Below are 22359 nucleotides of genomic sequence, written 5' to 3'. Positions count from 1 at the left end.
CTAGAAGAGTCAAGTCCACAGAGACAGAAAGTGGAATGTTGGTGGTGGGGGCTGGGGGAGGGGAGAATGGCAGTTGTTTAATGGGAATAGAAGTTCAGTTTGAGAAGATGAAAAAAGTTCTGGAGATCGGTTGCATGACAATGTAAACATCCTTAACACTACTGAGCTGTACACATTAAAAAGGTTAAGACGGCAAGTTTTATGTTACGTATATTTTACAAGTAAAAGAAAGTCCTAAATCTAATCAACAGCTTGCTCCGCATGCATTTCATAGTCTGAAAACCTGTCACAATCAAATAATTGCCTGAGATTTCCTTTAACACCTGAGATAGCAGTTTTTTGTTTGTCTGTTTTTGGAGAAGGCAGCCAGGGGTCTCGAATGCACAGCATAATCCCCTGGACACAGCAACATCCCTGGCTCAGAGCCTGCCTTGGAAGGAAGCACCCTGGAAGGAAGGTCAGCCCCGGCGCTCGTGGATGGAAGGCAAAGGAAGGCAGAAATGCTTAAGATGCAGAGTCTGAATCCTCATCCTTTCCCCCATGCTGGCCCGTGGCGCCAACGGGGCAGCGCTTCCCTTTCCAGGACACGCTGGCCTGGGCCACCCCAAAAGATACTGCACCGCCACTGCTCGGGGCTGGAGGTAGCTGCCGAAAACCAGCCAAATATTCGTCTGAGAGAGACCAGGTGACGATGCCAGGAGCTCCAAGGCGCTGCCCTTGCCATCAGGGCCAGGGAGTGGGGGGGCCCAGCACTGCTGGTGACAGCTCTCCTGGGATCCACCCTGGACAGGCCCAGGGAGCCGGGCACCTCAGAAGCCCTGTGCACAGTTCTCAAGTCAAGTGTGGTCCTGCCAGCTTCTGCAAGAGCAGCTTCCACGCCCTTCACAGAGGCCACACCTTCTAAAGCACACCGGCTATTAGCCTATTATCCACAGGAAAAAAAGACCTTCCAAAGCACCCTGTCGCCAGCCTTCTGTTGCTCATTCCTCTACTTGTAATTATATCAGGTGATATGTCTGCACGCCTGTCTCCCATCAAAGTCACAGAGGAACACCAGGGAGGCACAGCCTCACCCTTCTGTGATCTCAGCACCCAGCACGGTGCTTTCACTAAAACAGACACTCGGTGACCGACTGTCTGTCGAGGACTCAGAGACACACCAAATTTCCCCCTAGGCACACACACAGCAGGCGCTTTAAGCCCCACATGCCCTCTCTGCTGCCTATGGATGGATCTGTGTCCCACAGCATGATGCGCCTCACCATTCTCTGGGGGCTGCCACATAGGTAACAGCCGAGGGTACAAGCCCCACCAGAGCAGGCTCCAGTTCAGGGGACGCTAGAGGTCTAAGCAGATGTCCAGGGTAAATTTCTGGGATGTTACGGAAGCCCGATGTCCCACAAACGCCACTATCAAATTATCTCCATAATGCTGGATGATCTATGTGTACATGGGGCCAGGTCACAGCTGGAGGGGACATTCTCTGGCTGTCTTCACACACCTTCACAGCAAACAATAACAGAGAAAGATGACAAAGTACCAGCAACACCAGGCTAGATGTTCTAAGGGCCTTGGGGGAAAGACCCCACGGGAAACATCCTGGAGACACCTTTCAGCCTCCAGAATCCATTCACACGTAGAAATGTTTGCATGTACAAACTATACCATAAGCTTTTAGGGGAGTCATTTTTCAGTTTTACTGGATGCCTAAGAGAATGGCAGGAACCTTCAATCATGGGTAAGTCTTCCTGGGCCTAAAACCCGCATCCTGGAAACAGTGAGCTCAGGGGTCTGATTTAAACTGTCATCTGATGAGCAGGGTTTCCAGAAGCGAGGGAAGGAGATTGGTGCCAGGGATGCAAGTGAGTGGCCAGACTGCGGTAGCCTCAAGTTGGTAAAACAAGAGGGTTGTACCAAAACATCCTGCCTCCTACACGGATGTCACTGCACCGCCGGGGGGCTGGGTTGGGCAGAGCAGGCAAAGAGCCGCTGCCTTCAAGGAGTTTAGAGTCTAGTATGGGAGAGAAAGAGTAAACCAAAAGTCACACAAAGAAACAATTACAGACTCTACAGGCCACGAAGCAGAGTAAAAGGTGAAAGTGCTACAAGAGCAAAGGCAAGGGACCTGATTTATATTTGAGGAGGGGTCCTGCAAGCAACTGTGAAGCGGAGACCCGAAGGTTGGGGGCGCCAGGGAAGTGAAGCATAGCAGAAAGGGCTGCCTGGGGGCGCAGGGAGGTGGAGCACAGGAGCGGAGGGCTGCCTGGGGGCGCAGGGAGGTGGAGCACAGGAGCGGAGGGCTGCCTGGGGGCGCAGGGAGGTGGAACATAGGAGCGGAGGGCTGCCTGGGGGCGCAGGGAGGTGGAACATAGGAGCGGAGGGCTGCCTGGGGGCGCAGGGAGGTGGAGCATAAGAGCGGAGGGCTGCCTGGGGGCACAGGGAGGTGGAGCATAGGAGCGGAGGGCTGCCTGGGGGCGCAGGGAGGGGCAGGTGGGATGTGGACCAAGGCCCTGAGAAGGGTCGTGTCACTGGCAGCCTCTTGAGCACAAGGAGATGAGTCTGGAAAGAGGTGAAAGGACACAGAGCCCGTGCTGAGCCCTGGAAACCGTGGCCCAGGAGCGTCGTTTTTATCCTTCATGCTGTGTTTCATGCTGCTTAGTCCTGACCTCCTGCCTTGGATTTGTGAACAAAGGAGAAGAATCGGGCATGGGAAGTGAGGTGAATGAATGGAGGAAGAGAATCTTTCTCACTGTGAAATCTAAAGGGAGTGCAGACCATGGGGAGTCATGGTGTCCTGCCACCATGAGCCTCCCAAAGTGAGGAGCAGCTCCCCTCACCCCAGCATGCCCACCAATGCTCCCCAAAACGCTCTGGCCATCTGGGCTAACCCAATCTGTGCTGCTGGCAACGCAGGGTGACCCTGGCCACGTGGGCTGACCCCTGGATGACTCAGCTTCCTGGTAGTGAACTTGTCAAAGGTCCCTGGCAGGAAGGAGTCAGAGAGCTATAAACAGGGCCTTGCAGAAGCATCTGCTACACGTCTCCCCTTGATTCCAGGGCCGGGGGGGCTGTGGCCATTCTGCATTTCTGGAATTGCCTGAATGAGCAGTCTGCAGTCTTTAAGTGTTGTGGTTGGAGGTTTCAAGTAAATTAAACAAACTATGATTTCTAGGCAGGCACTTGGGATACAGGAGCCCCAAACAGCATATCAGGGGTTGCTCCTCTCCCTGCTCCTTAGCCCCCCGGGTACAACTCCAGGGCGGGGGTCTTCCCAGCTTCCTCCTCAAGGCAGAAGAGCTCGTCAGTCTATACTTCACATTCAATGTCAAAGAGGGTGCCCAAGAGTTAGACTGCCCCCCAGACAGAAGGAGCAGAAATGTTAGAACTGGAAGCCTCCTAAGAGACCATTTCGTTTTAACTCCGTCTTGCCATTTTACAGTCGAAAAAACCAAACCTCAGATCTGTAAATTGTTTTCCCAGGGCCACTCAGTCAGTGGGCCTCTGGTCACCTGAGCGAAGTACAATTCATCCTAAAACGCAAATACAAACATTACACATGCACACACTCAGAAAGATTCCACTTTTGCCCGATTCTCCATGTCTCGCTCCCTGCCCTCCTCACTCAAGAATGCCCTGAGTGGCCTGTCCTGGGCTGACAAAGCTCCCCTGTGCCTTAAACTCAGCTTGACAGAGATCAGAAATCTGTTTTCAATTTAAAGCAGCTTCTGGTAGAAGTCCAGCTTCGTAGTAACTTTCGGTTTTTAGGGTCTGAAAGAATTTCAGAAACTTTCTTATGATTGGAATATCAGAAAATACAAAAGACCCTTGAAAGAGACTCTCAAGGGAAGTTTAAAACGAGAACTCTTTTTTTCCTTACTGAGGTCACCTCGGTTTATACTACTATATAAATTTCAGGTGTACATCATTATATTTCCACATCTGGACAGACTCCATTGTGTTCACCACCAAAAGTCTAGTTTCCATCCGTCACCGTACATGTGTCCTTTTCCCCCTTTCCTGCTCCTCCCGCCCCTCTGACCTCTAGTACCCACCCATCTGTTCTCTGTATCTATGCTGAAGCGAGAATTCTCCATCCAAGGTCAGGGCAAGCAGCATCAGCTGCTCACTCTCGGAAGTCCGCGGAGGGAACGGCGCCAACCCCAAGGATGAAGGGACCTGCTGCCGTCAGAAAAATCACCGAGAGGGGCCCCTCGTGACAGACCAGTTTCAACTCCTTCTGAAAGTTGAAAGAGTTTTTTGGAAGCCAAGAGTCATTTCAACTTGTCAATTTTTCCTTGTTATGTTGTTTTTACAATGGAAAGTCATTTCTGAAGCTGATACTCTTGACACTCTAAGGGCTAATTATACATCATCAGTAATTTTCTAAGCAAGTTCATTGAGCTCTTCACCTCCCCGGCCTGCATAAATACATGGACGTTAATTCGGGGATGGTCTGAGAAGCCAGGATTCAAGGGGAAAAAAAATTGCAAACACAATTACACTCTAAGAGAGCTCTCTAGTCTCACTCACACTTTAGGTTTTTAACTCTCTTGATGACAACCCCTCTCCCCGGACAGGGCATTCTCCACAGTGTTAACTTCAACCAGATCAAATGTCTGCTTCTATCCCCACTGTTTTTTCTGGGTAACAGCTCAGCATTGTCTAGTGACATTGAAAAAGGCCCACACATGTCCTCCTTCAAAACACCCAGCAAACAGATTTAGTAACAAAGACCTCCTGTGCCAGGGGATCCACAGACACAGAAACAGAGGGCTGGCCTTGGGCTTGGCCAGTTCTTGCCCACGTCACTAGATTGGCCTTTTGGAGAGAGAAATCTCAGTTTCCAGAAGCTTCGAGATCCAGGAGCTTCTGTCTAAACCCTGGACTAATACAGACGCCGGGAGAAAACCCCTCCAGAGCCCAGTTTCAGGCCCTTTGTCAAAATCAGCAGGTGGCTGACGGCCAAGCGCCAGAAACTGAGCCCTCTGCTCTACAGGGGATCCTGAGGAGAGGGAGAGGCTGAGGGAAGAGAGGACAGGAAACGTGCTCAGCTACACAGCTGCCTTTAACAAGAGACAAGGAATGACACACGAATCTGATGTCAAGAACAGGTCCCAGTTCTACGGGGCTCGAGAGAGATCTCTGTCCTTCTGAAAGCACAGTGGTCACCTATACTGTTTGTCAAGTCCCTCTCGTCACCCTACAAACTGCGACCTGGGCCAGTAAAGGTCACTCAGGCAAACCCTAAACCTCCACAATCACATGACTGTATTTAATTTTTAGCCAGTTATCTGGCCGCTGCTCCAGCTGGCACTTGCCACTAATGCCATCCATTAATTATAAACCAATTATGAGCAGAAATACCTCTGATATGACAGCTCTCCTCCCTTCCTCTTCATTCCCGCCCTCCTCCGGTCCTGAGCTCTGCAGTGCAAGCTCCCACCCAGGGAGGAGGCTGGGCTTCCCTGCAAGCCACCAGGCAGTCGCTTGGTGGCCAAATAGGGAATTAAAATTTCAGAACAGTGGGGAGAAGAAGAAGAAGAAATTTCAGAACACGGGGGTAGGTCCCACCTGGAGGCCCCGGTGGGGTGACCCCAAACCACAGAAACTTTCTCAGCTGATACCACAGTCAGAAGGCTCAGAGCACAACCCCAAAATTAGTGTGTCAGGAGTGCAGATGTCCTGAGACTCACCAGGCACCTCAGGGACCAGCTCATGACATTCTAGGGGATGGAGAGAATCCCATGGCTTTGTTCTAACATCTAGGTCTCCTTCGGTCTAGACAGGGATATTGAGATACGATTTCCTCAAGGGGCCCTTCCCTGACCCCACCCGATGAGAGCCCTGAGGATAGGCACGCCACCCCTCCACCAATGAAGGATTCATCGATAAGTCTGTGCTCCCTGCCAACAGGGACCTCCGGGGAGAGACCTCAGAGGTGTCCAGTCTCCCAGCTCTCTGGTGCCCAGCATGCATGGTCACACCCCATATGCCCCATTCCTTAATTAATTTAGCCATTCAGTGAAGTCCAGGGGATGAAGTTGCATTTTCACAAATGCCTTTCAACACTTCCTTGGAAGAGACATTTCGATGAACCAGGCTGACACAAGGCAACACTTAGCAAAGCAGTCATGGACACAGTGACTAAGGAAAGAGACCGTCTTGGTTCTTCAGTTCAAGACACACCCTGCCTTCACCTCTTCCACCCTCGCACATGCGCATACACACACCGGCATGTTCTTTCCTTGGGAAAGGCTTCCACGACTCTCTGATCTGACTTCTTGGATCTTATCATCAGCCAACCACCCTATTCCTTTATCCAGGCTCAAGGCAGCCCCAGGACACTGTGGGACATCCTCTATCCCAGGGGAGTAGAGCACAGCGAGTCAGAGGCAGTGCCCAGCATGTTCCGGTCCCCAGCAGGCCTGGCTGGAAGCTTGCTGCAGCTGCCGGCACCCACCCTGCACGTCTACCACCAGGCCCGGGGCAAGGCGAGGCGGCAGCAAAACCCTCAATGTGGGCAGCGGGAGGGAAGGAGGACCCGGGAACCTAGACAAAGGCATCTGGGTCCTACCTCCTTCCTCACTTACTTTTCTACGTCAGCGGTCATGAGCACACAAGGCCGCCAGAGCCAGGAGGGACAGGGGAAAGAGCAGTGCAGACCCACATGGACACGCTCAGGACAGGAGCCGCTGGCCTCATCCCCAGCCGCATGACTGGCACTCAAGGGGGCAGACTCACTGAGAAGTAAAAGTGAGCAGGTGAAATGATAACCCTCCAGAGACCAAGGTGCCCTTACCCACCCTGGGGACATGCTACCCCCCAAAGGGGGCCGGCCCTTCACTAGCCTCCATCACAGTAGCTGTGCACAGCTCCGCTCATCGCTGGTCCTACAGTACCAAGTGTAAACGGATTTCTGAGCATGCTCAGGGTACAATGGCTCTTCCTCATTACCCAGGCAAAGAGGTGGCGGCAGACGGCCACCTTGGTCTTTACTCAACAGATGGGAGATGCTGTGTAAGGAGAGAGGTTAAGTGGCCGAGGCCATGCAGCCACAGCAATCCTACAGTCACTGGAACAGGAGCCTCTATTTTCCATTCCAAGGCGCTAACCTTATCCCTTTAACAGGATCCCAGTTTGATAACAAATACCATGACCTGGCATCTGCAGAGAGCGCCATACTTTTTAAACAGTATACAGGTTTGTTGACTGCAAACCTGGCTGTATTTTCTTACTAGATGCAATAAGCAGACCTGAAAGGGAGGCAAGACAGGTACTGTCACCCCTCCCCGTTGGAGACGAGACACCACAGCCCCAGCAGATGGAGGAACCACGATGCAGAGCTCTTCTCAACGGCCACTTCTCTGCTGTGGTCTGGAGGGGGATCTTCAGGCCAGTCCAGACTCAGATCGCGACACTGAGCCCAACTCCAACTCCCTGCTGAAATGAAAAGGTGCCACAGCAGCTACAATTTGCTCCAGAGAGAAAAGACAGAGCCAAAAATACCCTATGGCAAGAACCGTTTGTTAGCATCCCCTTGCCCTCCATACTGGAGTATTTGACCAGGAAACTCCTACCTATATGTTAAAGCCCTGCATTCTGTGCCACACTTTGATTTCCGGACGGCACTCCCTCAACTCCAGTTACCTCCTCCAAAAAATGCAGTGGGGGCCCCATCACCTGCTCTCTCAGGACCCAGTTCAAGGGCTCTGCCGTCCTGAACATCCGAGTCTGCAGCCAGCACCTCACCCACTTGCTCCCGCCTGATTCCCCTCCTTGACTCTCCTCCTTCAGCACTGGTGTAGCAGCAAGAGGCCCAAGCTCCAGGTCATGTTATTTTTCTGAAGCTCAGTTTTCTCATCTATGAAATGAGAAACAGCACACGCCTTCTCCCACCTTCAAAGGAGAGCTAAGAGGATCAAATGACAGACTAGAGGTGGAAACAATATAAAAATATTGCAATATACAGTTCCAACAGCAACACAGCGCAACCAGGCATTCAAGTAACAACCCTTTCAGAAATGATAAGAGGAGCTACTATTAACTGAATGTTTACCATGAATCTGACACCATTTTTTAACACTTCAGGTGTATCACAATTAACTCTCAGAGCAACCCTCTGAGGTGGGTCCTGTTCTTACCCCCGTTTTACAGATGAGAAGAATAAGGCCCAGAGAGGTTTCAGTAACTTGACCAGGCAGCCCCGAAGCCCGTGCCGTTGACTGAACCGTCTAGCACATTGCCTCTGACACAATCCGTCATTAGCTGGGCACGTCAAGGTTTTCAAAAGCCACCCACAAACGTGGTCCCACCTGAGCTTCTCAACAGCCCCATCCAATAGGTAAGCCGATGCTATTAGTCTAGGAGACAATATTAGTCTGTTAGACAAGGAGACACTAGCCCAGAGAAACAACTCGCCCAAGATTTCAACGCTGGTTAATGGGAAGACCAGGATTTAAATTCATGGGGCCTCCCTCCCTCCCACCCCACCCATTCTGTGCCCTCCCTAAGGACCTCAGCACCAGTACAAATCTGACACACACACCCCTCCCCAGCCCCTGCCCACAGCAGCATCTCAAACGTAGCCTTTATGGCCGTGCCAGGAGCAAAAGCTGTTGGTACAATGAAAGATCAGGCCAGGGGCTTTTGCCAGGAGGCCTCAGGGTACCACAGCTTTCTGAGTCTCTCACTGGATGTGTCCAGTGGACCCAGAGACTGGTGGACCCAGGGGCGGTGCACTTGGTGACACGAAGCTGCAGCCCCTCAACTTGACCCACAATGGCCAGACGTTTCCTAAACCTGTTATGCAACTCTTGCTCCAACCAAGCTGCTGCTGGGGTTTCTCTCTATTTCAACACGTTGTTTTCTCTTCAGAGGGAAAACATGAACGTGAAACCATAACACCTCTTAGTGACCAGACAACGGCCCTTCCCGTTACTGGTAGGGTGGGGGATGTTTTCAAAGGCACCTTCTGTGAGCCAATTTCAGCTTCCAGAATGACTAACCACCTCAGGAGTGAGGAAGAGGGGGCGGGGGTTTGTACAACTGAGGGCCACTGTGTCCTCCAGGAGAGGAGCCAATCCCAGAGGGCCCAGTAAAGGAGCCCAGAGTGATGCTCCCAGCAGCTCCGGACCTTCAACATGGCAGCTTGAGCCTCCAGAGTCCAGACTCCCCGGGCCTGTGTCCACTGGAAAGTAAACATTGAGTTGGGCCACTCTTCCCTTCCAAGGGAGCCAGGCCTGGTGCCCAAGCTCAGGGTCTATTTATAGGGCATCTGCCCTGGGGACAGGGGCCAGGACTTATTTTTGTTGCCCAGCGTCTAGCACAGAGCCTGGCAGGGCAGGCACTCAGGAAGCGTGGAATGAATGAGGTGGGTGGCCAGACGGGTTAACAGCCTCGTCAGGGTATAACTGTGGCCTGCAGGTTCCACCGCATAAAAAGGACAAACAAAAGGACTGAGAATGGCTTTTTGTAGCCAAGATACATTATGGATTTAAAATCAATGCAAAACAAAATAAAAACTAACATTTGTTTAATAGCAGGTTTTAAAGCACTTTTTTTGCACACCTCTTTTTGCTGAGGAAGATTGGCCCTGAGGTAACTAACATCCATGCCCATCTTCTTCTATTTTATATGTGGGACGCCTGCCACAGCATGGCTTGATAAGCGGTGCATAGGTCTGCACCCAGGATTCGAACCTGCGAACCCTGGGCCCCTGAAGTGGCATACACAAACCTAACCATTATGGCACCGGGCCAGCCCTGACAGCTCTTTAAAACAACTGTGCCTTTGTTCATTCAACCAACAGTCACAGAATACCTTAACATGCCATGCCTGGTGGACAAGTCAGAGGGGAGAGTCTGGGTCTGTGTGCGAGGTGGTGCCGCTTTACTCTGCAGGCCACGGGGACAGCTAGGGGTATGAGGCGGGAGAGACACCCCGACGAGCCACGGCCAAGAGAGCTGCCCCTCAGCCCCGCAGGCTCTGCGGCCTGGTGGAGAACAGGGTAGACTTCCTGTTGCAGGCAGCCCACCTCCCCCCAAAGAGGATCCCAGTTTGATAATAAACACACGATCTGACAGCTGCAGAGAGCTGTATGCTTTTTCAACTGTGTCGCCTGCAAACCCGGCTGCCTTTTCTTCCCAGATGCACTAAGTAGACCTGGAAGGTGGGCCAATGGGCATCGTCGCTCTCCTCTATTTAAGAAGGGAAACCGCAGAGTCGGCCCGGTGGCGCAGCGGTTAAGTTCACACGTTCTGCTTCAGTGGCCCGGGGTTCGCCAGTTTGGATCCCGGGTGTGGACATGGCACCACTTGGCACGCCATACTGTGGTAGGTGTCCCACATATAAAGTAGAGGAAGATGGGCATGGATGTTAGCTCAGGGCCAGTCTTCCTCAGCAAAAAGAGGAGGATTGGCAGATGTTAGTTCAGGGCTAATCCTCCTCAAAAAAAACAAAGAAAGAAAAAGAAAACTATGAAAAAAAAAAAACGAAGAAGAGAAACTGCAGGCAGCCAGGAGGCTGGAGGGTGCTGCAGGGGGTGCGAGCGGGGCCAGCTACACAACATTTGCGGTAACTCACTCAACAAATACTTAACTGAGCACATGTACCCGCCAGGGAGGGTTTCTGAAAATGGCTACCCAACAGAGACCAAAAGAGCAAAACATTCCTGCCCACTGGGAGGTTACAATTGAATGAGTGGAGACGGACCATCAACAACATAAATAATATAAACAAAATATACACACAATATACAAGTAAATGGAATTACGTGTTAGAAGGTAACAACGCTGTGGAGAAAAACAAATCAGGGCTGGCAACAGGGAAGCAGGGTACTCAACTGTGACTCGGTGGTCAGGGGAGCAGCCATGAAGAGGGGTCAGAAGAGGGCCCTGAGTCAAGGCGGCAGCAGTGGGAGGGAGAAGAGAGCAACTTCAAGAGGTGTTACAGATGCAGAAACAGGCGGGGCTTGGAAGCATATGGGGAGGGCCTGAGTGGCCAGGGGTGGGAGAAAAGCTAAGGCCATGACCAAGTTTCTGAGGGAGGGGGCCCAGGCCGAAGGGCATGCCCGAGGGGAGGTCAGGGGTCCACGCTGGACATCCCAGACACCAAGGTAGACAAGTGGATCAGTCTGCAAGGGAACTGGATATCCAGCTCCTGACAGACGGGACCAGACACCCACCTGCCACATGGGAGTCATCAGGACCCAGGCGGAAAGTGCGACGTGCGTCCTGAGGGAAGAAAGAGGGTGGAGGGCAGAATTCTGGGGAAGCCCAGGAGGCTGCCAGAGATCCTAACCAGCAGCCTCCCTGAGGCTCAGCAGAGTGGTGGCAAAAGCCTGAGGCCTGAGGGGTGACAAGGTGAGGAAGTAAAGACCACTGTCAACATGGGTTCCTAACATTTGTCATTTTAAGGAGATAAACCCCTCAGGGTACACGGGTCAAGCTGAGAGGTCTGGGGTTTTTTGTTATTTAAGAGAGGACAAGTTAAGAAGGTATAAACGCTTTTAAGAAGGAACCAATGGGAGGGAAGGCTAAAGATACTGGAACTAGATTAGTCAAGAGAGAGATGACCAAAATAACCACCACCATGACCATTTATTGAGAGCTTATGCACCAGGCCCTGCAGCAATGCCTACTCACTTCCCTCATTTCATTCTTTCAACAACCCTATAAGGTAGATATTAACATGCCCGCTCTGCAGAAAGGAAACTGAGCTTAGAGAGGTCAAGTAATGTGCCCCCAGTGTGGACAGAATTCAACTCCAGGTGTATGTGGGTGATCCCCACACAGCGCCCTTCCCTGCGCCCGCCGGTTCACCTTAGAGGAAGGAAGGACCCTCTTACCTTACGTAGGAGGAGGACAGGGGACGGCACTCGAGTGGAAGGACCGTGGCAGTGAGATGCGTTTGACTAAGCTCCTGGTTTCTCTGTGAAGTAGGAAGCAAGAAGCCACACAAGGCTGAGAGGAGGGGAGGGGTGGAGGTTAAGGAGCAAGAGCGTGGTGGGAAGCAGCCGTGGAGGAGGAGAGCAGCAGTGCGGCTGCCCACTGGGCCGACGGGCTGTCCAGGATCAGGGTTTGGGCAGGCTAGTAACAGAAGAACCAAAGGCAGAGAAACTGAGGGCCCGAGAGTGGCCGCAGTGATGAGCCACCGGGTCCAGGCAAGATGAGGAAGACAGGGACGGGCTGAGAGGGGACGGAAGAGGCGGGAGACCCAGCACAGTGTGACCGTGAGAAAGCTGTGGCCAGGTTATGAGGCGTCCGAGTTTCAGATTTCAGAGGCAGAAAGGTCCTGGGTGAGGACAAGACCCCACGGAGGCAAACGCCATCAACCTGAGGGAGGGACAGAGACGATTCGGATGTTAGTTGGCTGGGGACCGAGAGGGGACATTGTCAGGGTGACGACAGGATTGGTGGTGGAGAAGCAGTCTGTGAGCCAGACACCAAAGCCCGCAGAGAACAAGGGACGGTGACCGCGATCGTGTCAGTGAAGAGACAGGAGCAGGAGGGCTGACACCTAGAAAGCACTCACGCCACAGTGGCACTGTTCCACGTGCTCCGAGGACTGAAATCGCACAGCCACTCGGGACAGCAATACCATCTTTTCTCCTTTTTATCCATGGGGAAACTGGGCACAGAGAGGTGAGGAAACTTGCACAAGTCACACCCAGGTGGGAACTGGACCTGTCCACGCAGTATAGCTCAAGGGTCCATGCCATCCTGCTCTCCGCCTCTCAGGTGGAATCTGAGGAGAAGGGATGACAGAGAGAGAACAGCGACTGATGCTGGTGGAAGCGCATGGCGGGAGCCTCGAAGGGGAAGGAGAGGTGGATGAGAGGGCAGTTGAGTCACGGAGAGAGGGCAGCGGCCCCACCCCTACCCCCGGCCCAAAGGTGCCTGGGTTTGAGCTGATGGGAATCATCTTAGCTTGCGGGGCCTCAGGGAAGTGGTGGCCTCAGGAGAAGAGCCGGGTTTCTATCGGGACAGGGAGGTGGAAGGAACATTGGGCGAGGATGGAAGGGAGCTTGTTACCAGGAACTTCCACAGAGTATGACGAAAAAATACGGGGAGAAGGAAACAATAGAAAGTTGGGTCAGGAGAGAGCAAGCAGGAAGAAAATTAGTATCTGCATCTTACAGATAAGGAAATTAGAACTCAGAAGAGCCAAGTGTCCTGCCCAACAGTAAGTCAAAGACTGGGACCTGAATCTCCACAGACAGTCCTCTGGGGTGAGGAAACCCAGCTCCTGGGAGCCCGAGGGACGGTGCACAGTTAGACACAGACAAAGTGATGAGCTGCCTCCCTCCTGGGAAAGCTGTCAGCTGTGGACACTCCCAGGGGAGGCAGGGAGGAGGGCAGGCGGCGAAGGCCGCACCAGGCCCACTGGAAGGAGGGCCCGCACCCCGCCGCGGGGCCGCGCCTCCGCCAGCACCGATGGGCCAGACAGCTCGCCGAAGAGCAAAAGCAAACGGAGAAGAAAATCCTTTGAGAAGGAAAGGTGGGGTACCAAGAGAGAGAAGAAAAGGGCCAGAAGGTTCTGCGGTTCTAGAGAGACCGCCAAAGGCTTCAGCACAGGTCAGTTCGTCCGGTGGTCAGGGAAAGGCAACCCTCCTGAAGTTGGGGCGTCAAGAAGCCAAGCTGAAAAACAGGGACAGTGGGACTCAAGTCCAGACGTTAGTCACTGCTCCAAAGAGCAGGGACAAAAGCCCTCGTGAGTGAGGTGGCCACAGGGAGCTACAACGTGCCCAAGGGAAACCAGTAACACCCTCCCTTCCACGTTGACACCCCCCAGCCCCACGTGACTCCTCTGCGTGGTTTAAACAATGCTGCCAGTTAAATCCCACATTAAGCCCGAAGTGCCTCCCCTCCTGAGGGCCCGAGCCCGCCTTCACTGCCCACTACAGTCCTTGGAGCTCCAGTCTCCCCCTCCCCCATTTCCGGGTAGAGGGGGCCAGCGGCAGGCAGGGAAGTGGCCATGTGGGGGCCAAGTGCTCACTCTGAGGCTGTGTAAGATCCCCGCCCCCACCCCTCCAGCCCGCAGGCCTGCAGGGCGCAGATCCCACCCGCCTGGGCTGTCAGCGGAGGCCTGGGAATTCACCTCACACAGAAGAGGACAGAAGTTCCAGAGGACCCCTCTTTTGACCCCTGCCCCTCCCAAATCCACCTTTTAGAGAAGCACCTCCCCCTGAAGAAGGACAGCAAAGAAGGGAGGGGAGGGATCTGAAGGGGACGAGACGGCAAGGGAGACAGAAAAATCACTATAATTTTGTTGCAGGAACTAGAGCAATTTGGGATTTCACGCCCTTTTGACGCTGAATGGCATCGACTGTACTGTACTTTGTTTCAAGAGCGCTGAAGTGGGTGGGAGGGGACTCTGGCAGCTGCCTTCACCCCCAGAGCACCCTTCCTACCAGTCCGCCTGCACTGCGGGGACCGTGAGGAGCAAACTCAGAAGGTGAGGCGTGCTGGGCCGCCCTGCCACCTGCCTGGCTCACTGCTGCTCAGAGCTCAGCAGGGCCGGCCACCAAAGCCCCACGACCACCTCAAGGCTTCCAAGTGGCTCAGCACCCACCAGCGCCCAGAGAGGGCCAGGCTCAGTTGTCCACAAGAGGTGCCTGCCATCCCTTCCCACTCTGGCCGGGAGGGAGGGCTGCCCCCAGCAAAGTTAAAGGACAGCGTTCCCCACAAGCAAAGAAAGAGAAGGGCTGTGAAAGGGTCAGCGGAAGTTCCCTCGCTTCAAATCTTTCCTGTTTCCTTCTGCTCCTGCTTTCACCGCCACGGGACTCAGCCCGGTCTACCAGTGGTGTGCCTAATCTGGTTGGAATTTCCTCCTCCACCCACCTGGCTTTCTCCCCACAGTCTTGAGCACTCCCGACCAGGGGTTCTCACATCCACCCCCTACGCTGGTCTAGGCGACCACGCCACTTGCCACTTGGAGCAGCAGGAAGAGGCCCACGGAAAGCCTGCTGCACAGGCCCAGTTGGAAAGGAACAAGTATTTGCTACCAAGGGCTCTCTCCCTTGGTACCACCTCGGAGGCTCAGAACTGGTGGAGAAAACATGCAGCCAAGGCTCCCAGTACATGGCCCTTTCCAGATCAGGGAGCACTCACATCCCACCACCGCGGGACTGAGGGAGGAAGACCGGAAGGAGCAGAAGAGCGGCCAAAGGTCTTCAGACACGCATTCAAGAATCGCAGGCTGCTGGCTGCTGGAGCTCGAGGGACATTAGTGATCACTGGGTTCAGCGCTTTGCATACTTTCTTGGCCACAACCCCCAGCCAGAAGTGCATTTACACAGCCAGCCAGGGAACACACATACACATACAACCCAAACAGAAGTTCACGGAGCACTCCTGCTCCTTGCTGCATGCCACGCCTGCTTGTATTTTGTATTGTCACCAATCCGTCTTTTTTAAAACATTGAACGCACTAATGGGTCACAACACACAGTTTGAAAAACGCTGGTCATTAAAGTGACATTGGGGGGTGGGATGGGATTTCCTGGGAAAGCATATTTAATATTATAATTTTAAACTTTAGCAAGGGTAGCTTCCTGCACTTATGACCACAAAACCAAGCAGCTCGTCAGGCTCAGGGCTGAAAGTAAGCAGCGCTGAGCTCCTGGTCCACAACTGTCTAGGATAGAAAAACCGGGAAAAGCAGGCCCACCCAACGCTCTCGTTTAACTGCACAAGATCAAAGTTAAAAATGTGTGCCTTATAAAATCAAAGAAAACTTCTTTTCTCTCAAGATATGATTTACATTTATCTGGCTTCAGTTGTAACAATTATTTGACATTTCACGTAATATAAAAGAGGACAACGGGTGTTCTGTGTTCACAGAAAGGGGGACATGTTAAAAACGGGGAGAAACACTGAACTGGTCCACAGCCCCATCTTACAGTGACACAAGGAAGGCACAGATAGGCGCCTAAGGATGAAGCAAGCTGGGGGCAAGGCTTGAAACCCAACCCAGGGCTCCAGACTCCATTACGCACAATCACTATCATCCAAAATATTTACGAAGAACACAGTGAGGTCTCCCCAAGTGAAGCATTTCCAGCACCGAAGCACAGATGCATCCCTGATATTGGCACAGACAACTGTCTTGATCTGGGCAGACCCTGGGAATCCGCTGCAGCCTCCCTGGGGTCATGCCACAGGGCTCACACCGCTTAACTCTCTCTATGCCTGTTGTCTCAGCTGAAAAGATAAAAAGAATAATCCTTGCTACCCCTTCCACAAAGTAGTAGTGAAAAAGGAGAGATGCTTTAAAACCAAACCTGCGTGCTCAAAAACAGAAGAATCCCTAAGGGTCATTATTTGGGGTCAGAGTTGGAATCCCAGAACCTAGAAGACCTCACTGATCAGCTAAACCAAGCCTTCATCTTACAGTCAGGCCCCACAAGATGAGCGACCTGTCCAGGACAGCCAGACCAGCTCCTCCTACCACACACACCCCGCTAACCTGTCCACAGGTGAGAGCTGCTACGGAGGGTAATACTAAGTACACAGTGACGTCTGCACCAAAACACACCAACGACTCAGGGCGGGGGGGTCAGGAAGAAACTACACAGATTACACAGTTTAAACCTGTGAGACAAATGCATCTTTAGAGTGTCATAGGGAGCTCAAAAGGCATGACTAATTATTTGTAATCCTAAGCATAAGCTAAAATGATGCTCTGAACCAAACTCACAGCAACAAGCCCAGGGCTGGGGAAGTGGTGTACGGTCGTTCCTTGACGGAACATTCGTCTCTGCGACCCAGTGCATCTGGTGCCTGCTCAAATGACATCTCCCTGATCCTAACTGCCCCACACTCTGGCCAAGGCACCTGAGATGACAGCTTCAAACATGGGGAATTTTATTACATGTGAAGGATTCTTACCTCTACAGGTGCCACCTGGTGTGTGTCCAGGGTCTTTCCTGGAGGAGCTTTGAAAACCTAAGACAGGAGATCTCCCCGACGCCCTCTGGAACCCTGGCAGGCAGGGACGGTTCATCTAACTCCGCGCTGGGACACTGGGGAGCCAGAAGGGCTGCTGATGGCTCAGGCCCAGCAGCACGATCACAGACGGGCTTAGCTTACTGCGAAGGCCCACACTTTCTCTCACGGGACTGGTGCCTGTCCAGCCCTGACTGCCAGCTCTGCTGGAGCTGCCCACGGCAGGGAAACCCTCTGCATCAGACAGTCTGGCCTTCACCCTGCTCCTGCTGGCCAGCATCAGCAACAAGACACAGGTGCTGGTGGAGAGCTCTGTGGGCCCTGCCTAGAGACCCCCAAACCTCCCAAAGCACTAGGGCTGGAGTCAGAGGTGCAGGAGTACCAGCCTGGGCAGGCTAATCAGTTCGCCTCTCTGTGCCTCAGTTTCTTCATCCGTGACTCCCCAGAGTTGCTGTATGAATTAGATGAGTTACGCCTATAAAAGAGCAGTGTGTCAACACCAGTTATTACTTCCCTGAGCCACTCTCTGCTCTGGCCATTCGCTGTCCTGAACAGGCTGACACAGGGCAGCTCAAGCAGAATCCCCTGGCTAAAGCTGCCTCCTTACAGAAGTGCACTCAGAACTCCCTGGGGAAATGCAGGGCAAACTGAGTGTCTACGACACGACCCACGTCAGGGCTGCACAGCACGAGCTCTGCTGCCTGACCGCCTCCCTACAAGGGAAAGAGAAGGCAAATGTCACAGCAGTCTCGCTGCCCCTAGGCTGCCCGAACTCCAGGGCTAGAGGTGCAGAAACCCTGAGAAAAGGTGATCACAGAGCCCGTCACTGAACCGTTACCCCCAAGAGAGCTGCCAAGAGCCAAGAGCACCCCTGCCACTTCCACGCCCCCCAAACACCGGGGGAGCAGAAGCCACACTCCAGGGCCCGAGGGCGCGAGCCGGCCGGGCCACGTTTCTCAGCACGAGCATGGTTAGCGCTTCCCCCGCGGCGAGCTCCCTCGGAAACGGCGCACGTGTGGGCAGCCTCGGCCACCCCCACCGGCCGGCGGACGCCTCTCGCCGCGGCTCGGACACCGGGCGCGCTAGCAGGAGCCGCGACGAACTGGGACCCCAAAACCCTCGGACTGCGAGGGCAGACGTGGTAAGACTGTGCAAAGCTGCACCGATCACCTCCCTCTGGAGCCCTGCCGCCGTCACCGAGGCCAGCGGCGCTCGCCACTTCTCCTCCCTGGCCGCAGCGCCGCCAGCAGCCCGGGCCGGGAACTCGGCGGGAGCGGCGGTGCGGAGCGCTGGCTGGAGCACCCTCGTGGGCTCGGGGGACACCCCCAGGGCCCAGGCGCGCAGCGGAAGGAGCGGCGTGGTGCAATCCAGTGGCGCGCGGTAGCTCCGGGAGAGACCCAGGGCGCCGCGCCCCACGCACGCTGCAGCAGGGAGGAAAGCGTGGTTTCGGGGCGCTGGCCCAGGCTGCTATTGCGCGGGATGCAAACGCACGCACGCGCGCGCGCTCTCCTCTCTGCTCGCTCCGTCCCTAAAGTCTCTTCGTGCCTCACCTTCACTGAGTCTACCGGGTACATAATCGAGTGCTCCAGGATCCCAGCCATCGCTCCGGCTGTCATGTGGGTGGATAAGGAGGCGCTGGTCGGCAGGTTCTCATAGTCCTCCGACCCGGCGTCCTTGCAGCCGCCGCCGCCATCTCGGCTGTCCCCATCCATCCTGCGCCCCACAGCCTGGCTCCCTACGCCGCCGCAGCGTAGCTCCATCCGCCAGCTCCGCGGGGCGCGGGAGCCTGCAGGAGGTGGGCAGGGAGGGGGAGGGGACGAAAAACTTCACTTCTTAAAGTGGGAACCACCTCCCCGGTGCTGCGGCGCCTGACGCCATGGCGGGCTGGGGTGGAGCAGAGGGGCCCGAGACACCAATCACTGGAAAAGAAGAGGCCGGCCGCGGCCGCACCATTGGTGTGCGCGACAGTGGGGACCCGCCTCCCTGTGTGACGTCACGGTCCGGTGCAATTTCCAAGCAACCGGACGGGGGCGAGAGGAGACGTTGGGGTGTCCCGGGAAGTTGTACCACCTTGAGGGTGGTGCTGCCTCGCTTGGGGCAGGCAGGGAAGTGGTCACTGGGGAGGGTCAGTCGGGCAGCAGGGGCGAGATGCTTAGGGCTGGAGGGAGATCAGGAACAGTGGCTCGGGGGAAACCCGCCCCCAGAGGTCAGGGGTTTGCAAACAGTATTGCTCAGCGCTCTTTGGCATTCCTATGGCCTGGAAGAGGGGCAAGATTCTGCGAACGTCATTTATGGAGCAGTTATGGTGCCCGGATGAGGGGGTGGGGGCGCACGTGGCCGGGGGAGTGGAGTTCTAGAATTGAGGACACGGCGCGCGATATCGGTGGTGCATCTCCTTTTGTGCAACACGAGGGCATTACCGTGAAGGGAACAGACTTAAAACTCAAGGTCCTGCACTCGGCTGCTTCGTTGGGGAGAACACCCATTTATTCGAAATTTCTTTCTCTCACTGCGAACGCATAATACAGCTAAATTAGTTCCCCCTCTTGTTCTCACAAGGAGGCCAAATCCACCCTGCCCTGGACTGACCAAGACAGTAAGTAGTAACCAGGATGGAGCCCTTCCAGGTCAGCACCTGCAGCCCTTTCTCCCTGTACTGATATGCCTGGAAGGTCCTTAGAGGCCTGGTCCCACAGTAGGGTGTGAAGTGGCCAGGAGTAAAATCTTGCAGCACTGCATCTGCCTGTTTTAAGATTCTGGTCTCCTAGTTCTTAAGTTCATCCCACGCTGGCTTCTTAAATAAAGTGTAACCCAGGCTGCTTTATTTTAAGCTAGATAATATTGTCTTGCCCCATCTGGGAGAAGTTGGAGGAATCAGAGTAGGGGAGTGACCTGTTTCTGGAAGTCTCCAGGAAAGCATGGCATGTGCACAGCTCAATGTGCATATTCTGGGCCTTAAGACTTGGCTCCAGTTGATCAGCTGCTATTGCAACAGACACTTTATCCAGAGAAGGCTTCTGGTCAGGAACGCTGGGCCTTGAGATATGAAAGGGTGGGGAGACCTGAAGATGCTGCACCCACTCTTTGCTTTCACCATGGGCCCACGGTTCCAGTCATATCAACCTGGGCAGCTCTCAGGGATCTGAAAGACAGCGATGTAAGCACTCTCAGAAGAGGCTTCAAGGCCAATGGCACCATTTCCCCATTTTTGGTAACTGCCACTAGTAGCACCCAAGATGAGTGCTAAGGATAGACACGTAGAAACAAGCTGTGTTTAGCAATTGCTAGAGAAAAATTTCCCTGCTTTCGCCAAAGGTGGTTTTTAAGAAATGTTGAGCAAAAGCTGTTGATACTCGTTTAAAAATGGATACCCTTTCACCAGTACATATTAACCCATTGTCCCACTTCTGAGAATGTGGCATAAAAGTCTGAATATGCAGGAAGCTCTTCTTCAAAGTATTATTTATAGTAATAAATCATTGGAAACAACCTAAATGTTCAACTAGAGAGGAATGGCTAAGTAAACTATGACACATGTATTAGTGAAATATTATAGACCCACTAAAAATTGTGGTTATATTAGGCAACAATATGGGGCACGACTATGATGCAATGTTAGGTGAAAAAACAAAACAAAACTCTCTAAACATTACTTTCGCAAGATGTAAATATGCACATGGAAAGAGTGAAGTGTTCATTGTGACAGTGACGTAGGATTATAGGTAACTATTTTTACTATATTTTTCAAATAATACTGGTATTGTTTTTATAATTTAAAAAGTGAGAAGAATGAAAATCAATCACTCTTTTTAGGATATAATCTCACAATGGAGGAGAAACCCTCTGAACTTTACAATGGTGATATTGGTGGAGAGAAGTCACCCTTTAGATAGTTAAGAGGACTCTTGGCAAATGTGAACATGCCTGTAATCTTCAGAGACATAAGATTTTTGTTTTATTTCATTAAATGAATGTCAGCCCAGAACCATTTAGAAAATCTTTGGAATATTTTAAGTATTCAATACTTTTTACCCCATATATGGTAGATATGGCTGTTTGGCGCTCAGCACTCATCTCAAACTCCTTCTAATCCTGCAGTGGCCAGAAAATTTTAAATCACATTTCTCAGACTCCCTTGCAGCTAGGAGTCTAGATGTGAATTATATTCTGCCAATTAGATCAACTAGAGAGATATGGGAGGTGGGATGGAGACGGAGGCCACCGTCCTGCTGCTTTGATGTTTTCTGCTGCCTAGCAAGGTCATAGACACTGGGTTAGGAGCAATTGGGGTGGGCAGCGGCTTCCCTATGGCAACAGTGTCAGGTCACCAGGCTCATGGGTATTAAGAGGTAATTGTGGCAGTGTGGGTGGCAGCAGGGATGGTGGCAGCCTCCTGATCCCAGCGTCATACCTTCAAAAGGTGGGCTTCCTCATCTTTGAGGATGTGGCAGAGGTTCCCCTGGGAAGCCAGGTGGGTGGTGTGGATTTGAGAGTTACCCCTGGAAGCCCAGCTCCTCCACCCCTTCCAGCAATACTGTGGATAGTAGCAAAGCAGCATCGTAACAAAGAAGCCATTCCTGGTTGTCTCAATACAGCAGCCAGCCCTGTCCCAGACCTCGGCAGAAGGCCTGCTTGGAGAGGAGTGACATCCCAGACACCATAACGCAGTACTTTGCTACACTGCCAACAAGCAGGGAGCCACCTGGGGACCCAGGAGCAGAGCAGTGATCTTCTCCTGCGAGGTGGGCCAGGACACTCAGAATGACTTGCTGGTTCCACAGGAGTCTTACGTAAATTCCTGAATGTTGAAGTTCTGAAGATGTCATCATACTATCCTAACCCAAGTGGGAGCCAACTCCACTTAGAAAGGGGAAGGAAGCTAGGGAGGGTGAAGGGTGAAGAGCACTTGACTTGGAAGCACAGACCTGCTCCAGCCCTGGCTCCACCATTCACTGGCTGTGCGGCTCTGGCGCTTTCGGTTGGCATGCTTCTTCATCTGTTGACCGTGGACATTGATACTTAACACAAGGTGAATGAAATAGAGAAAAAAATAAAATAAAAGCTCAGGGTGACGTATGTATGATTTTGGAGTGTTGGGAGGAAAGAGGAGAGAAAGTAGTTATGGGTGCAGAGGGAAGGGGTCCAAGCTTTCTCCAAAATCCTACTTTTTTCACAGTAATTACTCCAGCCCTCACATCCACCCACCACCAGTGCAACACACAGATACACGAACACTCCACCCAGAACCTAGTCAGTGCTGGGTCTCACACTGGGCCCAGCACTCCTCTACAGAGAGGAAGCCCCATGCCATGGAGTGACTACAGCTGGTAAGACGTCTCCTAGAGCACCATGTGATGTGGTATCAGGGTCGGGGGGGCAGTGCTGTCTCTCCTTGTGTTTGGCATTGTACATC

At 53.1% G+C, this 22359-nt stretch overlaps 1 protein-coding gene across 10 annotated transcripts in view; it reads right to left on the bottom strand.

Moving 5' to 3' along the window:
* The window catches only part of SLC25A37 (solute carrier family 25 member 37), a 37194-nt gene extending 18259 nt beyond the window's left edge, over nucleotides 1-18935 (bottom strand). Inside the window, exon 1 of one of the 10 annotated variants that reach the window (XM_001493024.6) lies at nucleotides 18497-18935. In XM_001493024.6, coding sequence (XP_001493074.1) covers nucleotides 18497-18706 — 210 coding nt within the window. In that variant the 5' untranslated portion in view covers nucleotides 18707-18935. Of the gene's footprint in view, nucleotides 1-5364; nucleotides 5463-6590; nucleotides 6743-11182; nucleotides 11204-16889; nucleotides 18137-18496 lie in introns of those variants that run through there. The other 9 variants (XM_023636170.2, XM_023636169.2, XM_070256169.1 and 6 more) reach the window with 9 other exon arrangements.
* Between the last annotated feature and the right edge of the window lie 3424 nt (nucleotides 18936-22359).

This window comes from Equus caballus, chromosome 2, assembly GCF_041296265.1.
Source record: "Equus caballus isolate H_3958 breed thoroughbred chromosome 2, TB-T2T, whole genome shotgun sequence".
Taxonomy (NCBI): Eukaryota; Metazoa; Chordata; class Mammalia; order Perissodactyla; family Equidae; genus Equus; species Equus caballus.
This window is presented reverse-complemented; position numbering and strand designations above follow the sequence as displayed.